The sequence below is a fragment of the Lottia gigantea genome, assembly GCF_000327385.1.
Source record: "Lottia gigantea unplaced genomic scaffold LOTGIsca_60, whole genome shotgun sequence".
NCBI lineage: Eukaryota > Metazoa > Mollusca > Gastropoda > Lottiidae > Lottia > Lottia gigantea.
Window position 1 is genome coordinate 131,908 of NW_008710050.1, and position 7,972 is coordinate 139,879.

Sequence of the window (7,972 nt, forward strand, 5' to 3'; positions counted from 1 at the left end):
TAGACTTGAAGATTTATTTACTGTTTACATTTTTTTAAATTTTAAGATCAAAATTTCAATACACACCATTATAGAACTCGTTTAATAAATAATAGTATTGTAATAAACTCGTGTCCGCTTCCCTATAACAAAGCTAAAAATAGGATACGGTGTTTTTTTAATGAGCCCCTATTTATCAAACGTATAAAGGCACTTCTTGAATATAACCTTTCATAGGATATACACGGCCGACCGATTATAAGCAAATATCTACAGTGTCTTATGTTAGAGGTGCGTTAATTTTAGTGTAGCAGTCCTTAGCACACCTAGTGTAGATGCCATCAACCATGCTGACCTATATATATGTTCTCTTATGGATATCTTTCACTTTTGCTGGTAAGTATTGGAAATTCTTGAGTTTTGGGAAAAATATGAAAACGTTCTCTATGTAATGAATATTTAAATTGAGAATTGTGAATTTCACAGGATTATTAAAATGCATGTTATCCATTATTTATGAGTTTTTGAGTCAAAGAAAATCAGGCCATTGCAAGTATACTTTTTGATAGTGATTTATTCTGCTGGTGCTAGGGGACAGGTATTCGAGACTACCTATAGATGGATATACCATGGTATACAAAGTCGGAAAACATGCCTAGATAATGTCGCTGTTAAATCATCAGGAATTAAGAATCATGTTCGAGCAATTACTGGTGGATAAGTGGAAATCTCATTTATACCGAATTGAAAAAAAGTCATGCCAAATATAAGTTGAAGTAGACATGTAGTCTTACTGTATCATAGGAAACTAAGTATGGTTCTTACTATTGCTTGGTACCGCCAATCACGTCACGATACGTTACTTACGGGATACAAGGGTCACGATACGATACATATCGCGAAAAAGTGTCACGATACGATACATATCGCGATACAAGGGTCACAATACGATACATATCGTGATACAAGTCTCGCGATACGATACATATCACAATACAAGTGTCACAATACGATACATATCGTGATACAAGTCTCACGATACGATACATATCACAATACAAGTGTCACAATACGATACATATCGTGATACAAGTCTCACGATACGATACATATCACAATACAAGTGTCACAATACGATACACATCGTGATACAAGTCTCACGATACGATACATATCACAATACAAGTGTCACAATACGATACATATCGTGATACAAGTCTCACGATACGATACATATCACAATACAAGTGTCACAATACGATACATATCGTGATACAAGTCTCACGATACGATACATATCACAATACAAGTGTCACAATACGATACATATCGTGATACAAGTGTCACAATACGATACATATCGTGATACAAGTCTCACGATACGATACATATCACAATACAAGTGTCACAATACGATACATATCGTGATACAAGTCTCACGATACGATACATATCACAATACAAGTGTCACAATACGATACATATCGTGATACAAGGGTCACGATACGATAAATATCACAATACAAGTGTCACAATACGATACATATCGTGATACAAGTGTCACGATACGATACATATCGTGATACAAGGGTCACGATACGATAAATATCACAATACAAGTGTCACAATACGATACATATCGTGATACAAGTGTCACGATACGATACATATCGTGATACTAGGGTCACGATACGATACATATCGCGATATGGGGTAATGGGATAATTTATAACTTTATTGCTGTGGTAATGTAGGTGATAGGAATTGGTTTACGTGCACGGCCTTATAGTTTCCAACAATTTCAGTCAAGTCAGTAAGACCAATTTGTGATTCCTTTCACCGCCGACTTTCGCAACTTTTTATGGAATGAGAGGTTTCGCCAAGTATCGATACACGACTTCGACATACGATACGCGTATCGTGGCATGTCGTATATATCGATACATCGATTCACCGATATATCGTGCCAGCAATAGTTCTTACGTGGAAAAAAACACACGAACGTACACAATCATTTTGAATAGTGAGATTTTTATATAATACTTCAACCAAGCCTTCAAATTACATTTAAACGATTAGAAATGGTTTTAAATGTGAAGGCTTTGTTGAAATTTTATATCCTTTATTGACATACTACTTATTGAGTCCAGGAAGAAATTCAAAACTGTTGTAAAGTATGTGTCCGTGTGTGTTATTTCCAAGTACGAACCATATATAGTCTCGTGTAGTATTGTACTACTTATAAATGGATATTCCATGGTATTTAGAGGTGTTTTAAATCATTTCTTGATATATTCTGAGGGGTCGGGGAAAAATACACAACACTCTTAGATACAGGTTTATAGAACAAAACTTCTTAGCTTTTAATACTTTCTGATATTTTTCACTGTTACAAGTTGTTTAGGAAAGTTAAGTTATATTATAACATATTATAATTATATCCATGAAATATAATACATTATTTTATATTGAATAACTAGAACGTGACGAGTCTATCACTGTATCTTGAACAATCATTAACATAACTACCTAATCAACTCTAACATCAACATTGAGTTAGTTTGAAATAATTAGTAGATAGTCATGCAATAAAATTGCCAAAAAGATATAATATTCGATTGTCATAATATTAATAATTTCTTTAATTTTCATTTAATTTAAAAATTAACTCATTATATAACGTTATGATAATGAACTCATTATTGACCAATGCTGTATTATTATAACGTTTATTATAAGTATATGTTTATAATATTTTTGATCCTTCAAAGCTATTAAGATCAGTTTAAAATAATAGTCATATCAACAACATAAAATACCCATCAAGGTTGTGGACTCGCTGATTTTACCACGATAATTCAATAGAGATTTATTTTGATACCCAAATTTGATGTCAGAATACAATGTCGGACCGGTCAGATAGAACATCAGTATGTATCCCATTTGTATGGGATATTTCATGAATGACTGTCCACTATAATACTGGTCATTTGAATGGTCATTTAGTGGTTATTTCATACAAATTTCTCATAAAAGAAAGTCAAGGTCGAAATGAGCTTAAATATAATGAGACTATACGGGTGTGAGATATTGTAAACAAAGATGTTTCACCCACGGGAGGCAGAAAAAAAATAAAATGAAAGTAAGAACGGGGTTGTTTAAGTGAAGATATCAATTGATATTTACATTAGCTATTGTTTTGTCCATTGGACTGATGCAAATTCGTGTGGCGTTTATATCACAATATTTACATTAGCTATTATTTTTTCCTTTTGACTAATTTGGAGAAATATAAAATCTAAGTGTTTCCACAATCATTCGGGTTTGAAAGTTACAATGACGACTCGTCCTTTCTTGAGACTCTGTCATATATATATATATAAAAAAAGACATTTAGAAATAGAAATTCCTAGTTTGAGATATTTTTGAAGGAATTATGCGATTTTCGTGCAGTTCCAGTATTTCTGAAGACTATTTACCTATATTCAAGTACCAAATCAAGTCTTAGTAAATGGCGAATCTGTACCTATGATATCAAAGTATAGCTATATACGAACTTAATTTAGTTTTTAAATCGAGACATTCCATGTGTCAAGTTATTTTACAATTTTGTAAAGTGGGTTTAAAAAAATATAGATTATCTTCAAATAAACCTACATTGAAATTATGAGCTCGATTAGTTGGAAGGGTTAAATTAAATCTGTTCACTTCGCTACGCTTCGCCGATCTCTTTGTAAGAGGTACATTATATATTATAGTAACTCGATAGTAGCTCCCACAAAATAATCTCCAAATTTACAATATCTGAGATGGGGGAGGGGAGGGGCTGTCAATATGGAAGAAATTGTGTTTCCAGACTCAGAGTTGAAAATTCAAACCATATTACATCTGATGGGGAGCCACAGAAAACTGTCTTTAAACAATCTACTAGCAAGTTAGACATGATAGTCTGGTATACTCTAGTCTCACTCTGACCACAGAAAACTGTCATTGTATCAAGCAATCTTCTAGCAAGTTAGACATGATAGTCTGGTATACTCTAGTCTCATTCTGACCACAGAAAACTGTCATTGTATCAAGCAATCTGCTAGCTAGTTAGACACGATAGTTGGTATTCTCTAGTCTCATTCTGACCACAGAAAACTGTCATTGTATCAAGCAATCTGCTAGCTAGTTAGACACGATAGTTTGGTATTCTCTAGTCGCATTCTGACCACAGAAAACTGTCATTGTATCAAGCAATCTGCTAGCTAGTTAGACACGATAGTTTGGTATTCTCTAGTCGCATTCTGACCACAGAAAACTGTCATTGTATCAAGCAATCTGCTAGCTAGTTAGACACGATAGTTGGTATACTCTAGTCGCATTCTGACCACAGAAAACTGTCATTGTATCAAGCAATCTGCTAGCTAGTTAGACACGATAGTTGGTATACTCTAGTCGCATTCTGACCACAGAAAACTGCCATTGTATCAAGCAATCTGCTAGCTAGTTAGACACGATAGTTTGGTATTCTCTAGTCGCATTCTGACCACAGAAAACTGTCATTGTATCAAGCAATCTTCTAGCTAGTTAGACATGATAGTTTGGTATGCTATAGTCGCATTCTGACCACAGAAAACACAATATACTACGCAGTAGTTGGGCATGACAATGTGTAAGATTACTTGACTTTTAAGGTACAAAAAGAACAAAGTAAACTGTCCAGTCAAGTGTCTTAGTCAATAAAAAACCCTTTAATCCTTCAGAAATATATTGTCATCGTACATTAACCACACCTTGATGTTAAATGCATCTATTTCTATGCCAAGATATACAAATACCAGATCGGGTTACAGTATCAATCAATAGACCTTGATGGTTCGACACTCGTTAACGTTAGGCGCGGTTGGGACACGATTCAAATCAACATTTCTCGTGTTAGAAGCACGAGGGGCGTGATCATGCTAGTACACTCGGGTTATTTTGTTTCTAATATTTGCAAAGGTATGATGATGCGGTGTCTTGAATCTTCCGCTGAAGGCAGACCACCTCCGCCATCCCACCAGGACTTTTGAGAATTGATATTCGCGAATTGAAAAGCACGTTTTTCTGATACAGACTGCAATAAAAAGTTGGAATGTTTTTGTTACATATGACGAAACGAAACAATAAATAAATCTTGTTCTTTTTCAAGAACCCCTCCCCCCCCCCCCCTTGCTTTTTGGTTCCGACATTTTTAGCCAACTGGGTCACAATTCTACAGTTTAAGGAGGAATGACGAATGTAGTTAATTGAAAAAAACAGTTGAATAAGTTTGTAAAAATGTAAGGACAAGTAACATTTTGTGATGGACTGTTACTATTGTTGAAGACGAATGTATGTATGTCTAACATATCATACTAGAGCAAAGTCTCTGAGATAATCCGAGAGGCATTTAAATCATGTATACATTTATCGAAATACCATTAGATATAACCCTTCACTTAGATGTAGCTGATAAAACAATAATTATGTAGGCAACTTGTTACATTAATTATCAAAGCCACCGAAAGAAAATGTAATGTACTCAAGGAAAATGTTCGTGTAAAAGCATGAACTGAGTTGATCTATCATGATATTTTTTTAGAATGATCTATAATTGCGAGTAAAAAAATATATAAATAAACAAATTGTCATTCTAAAGCAAGCAATATTAAACTTGTCTATCTTTCAGACCACTAAGAATTCCTGTAGTTCCTTCCCTTAACATGTCGATTCCTGATTATCTTAACGTGGAATTCATCTGAATTTCTCTCCCTTTTATTATTGGATTTTGTTCTAGTTTGTATGAGAGAATCTATCCAGAATAATTGTCGATTATCAACAGAAGAAGAGATGTGTCGGCAAACCATATACTTATCCCACTATTCTGTAAACTTTTTATCGTTTTCATGCACAGTTTAATGCCTGATTTAAGTAATAAAGAACGCTTTTTTGAAAACATCAATAGCTCCTACCAACTAGATATTGAGAGCCAAAATTTCAAGGCTACCAAAAGCAATGTTGTTTTATCTAAGCTACATTGTATGAATCCAAACCTTGACAAGCCTTCAGTACTACAGTGGACAAAGATAAATTCAGTCTCTTCTGATTAGTTTTGATTTAGACGTACACCTTGCTTGGTTGGTTATCGTAAAGGAATTATGGAATCGAAATTGAAAGGGTACATTTATTGTTGCAAATTTAGGGAACTCATGGACTGATATTCTGTCAAAACTGCTTTTCAGAGTCCGTATTTTGACTAACATGACATAACAAAAAGTGTTTTAGTCAGGGATTCTTAGAAACCATATAACATTTCTAATGACAGATAGAATCTTCATACCATTTCCGGTGTAAACGAAACAATGTCGTCCTTTGTCAATCACGGAAGAACCGATATTTTCTAGCATAATTTTTTTTTCACTTTTTTTTATTCGATAATGATATATTTTTTATTTAATACTTTTATTCCTTCATCCGTTTCCTTTTCTTCTAGTTATTTCTTTTAGTCAATTGTTCGTTTCTTTTTGCAGAAAAGGAAGTTTATGTACGTATTCACCAGAACTCGGAGTCAAGAAGATGTCAGCTTCCAAATGAAATAGGTTTCACATTGGACGAACAACATCCCCGACCTCATCATCTTCTTCTAACCAGAAATAATGATATTAATATCAATCTACCTGTTTATTCTGTGATTCAGGAAGATGGTGTTCCACGATATAAAACCGAGTATTATAAACATCAACAGGTAAATAATAAACTTGTTATTGAGATGCGAGTTTTAAAGGGATTTCCATTCTTTGTATGTGTATCAGATACACTTATAGCTTCTATTTACACCATTCTGATTTTCCATTCTTTGTATGTGTATCAGAGACACTTATAGCTTCTATTTACACAATTCTGATTTGCTAATCTTTGTATGTGTATCAGAGACACTTATAGCTTCTATTTACACCATTCTGATTTTCTAGTATGTGTATGTGTATCAGAGACACTTATAGCTTCTATTTACGCTATTCTGATTTTCTAGTATGTGTATGTGTATCAGAGACACTTATAGCTTCTATTTACACCATTCTGATTTTCGAGTCTTTATATGAGAAACTAACAACTTCTATTAACACCATTCTGATTTTCTAGTCTTTGTATATGTATCAGAGACACTTATAGCTTCTATTTACACCATTCGGTTTTTCTAGTCTTTGTATATGTATCAGAGACACTTATAGCTTCTATTTACACCATTCGGTTTTTCTAGTCTTTGTATATGTATCAGAGACACTTATAGCTTCTATTTACACCATTCTGATTTTCTAGTCTTTGTATATGTATCAGAGACACTTATAGCTTCTATTTACACCATTCGGTTTTTCTAGTCTTTGTTTATGTATCAGAGACACTTATAGCTTCTATTTACACCATTCTGTTTTTCTAGTCTTTGTATGTGTATCAGAGACACTTATAGCTTCTATTTACAACATTCTGTTTTTCTAGTCTTTGTATGTGTATCAGAGACACTTATAGCTTCTATTTACACCATTCTGTTTTTCTAGTCTTTGTATGTGTATCAGAGACACTTATAGCTTCTATTTACACCATTCTGATTTGCTAGTATGTGTTTGTGTATCAGAGACACTTATAGCTTCTATTTACACCATTCTGATTTGCTAGTATGTGTATGTGTATCAGAGACACTTATAGCTTCTATTTACACCATTCTGATTTGCTAGTATGTGTATGTGTATCAGAGACACTTATAGCTTCTATTTACACCATTCTGATTTTCGAGTCTTTATATGAGAAACTAACAACTTCTATTAACACCATTCTGATTTTCTAGTCTTTGTATGTGTATCAGAGACACTTATAGCTTCTATTTACACCATTCGGTTTTTCTAGTCTTTGTTTATGTATCAGAGACACTTATAGCTTCTATTTACACCATTCTGTTTTTCTAGTCTTTGTATGTGTATCAGAGACACTTATA

General features: G+C 33.6%; 1 protein-coding gene across 1 annotated transcript in view; it reads left to right on the forward strand.

Annotated features, from left to right (window-relative positions):
* Window positions 1–326: 326 nt before the first annotated feature.
* LOTGIDRAFT_166643 (hypothetical protein) overlaps window positions 327–7,972 on the forward strand; it is a gene marked incomplete at both ends in the record, with an annotated part of 36,068 nt that continues 28,422 nt past the window's right edge. Inside the window, 2 exons of the mRNA XM_009064068.1 lie at window positions 327–375; window positions 6,516–6,730. Coding sequence (XP_009062316.1) covers window positions 327–375; window positions 6,516–6,730 — 264 coding nt within the window. The remainder of the gene's footprint in view (window positions 376–6,515; window positions 6,731–7,972) is intronic.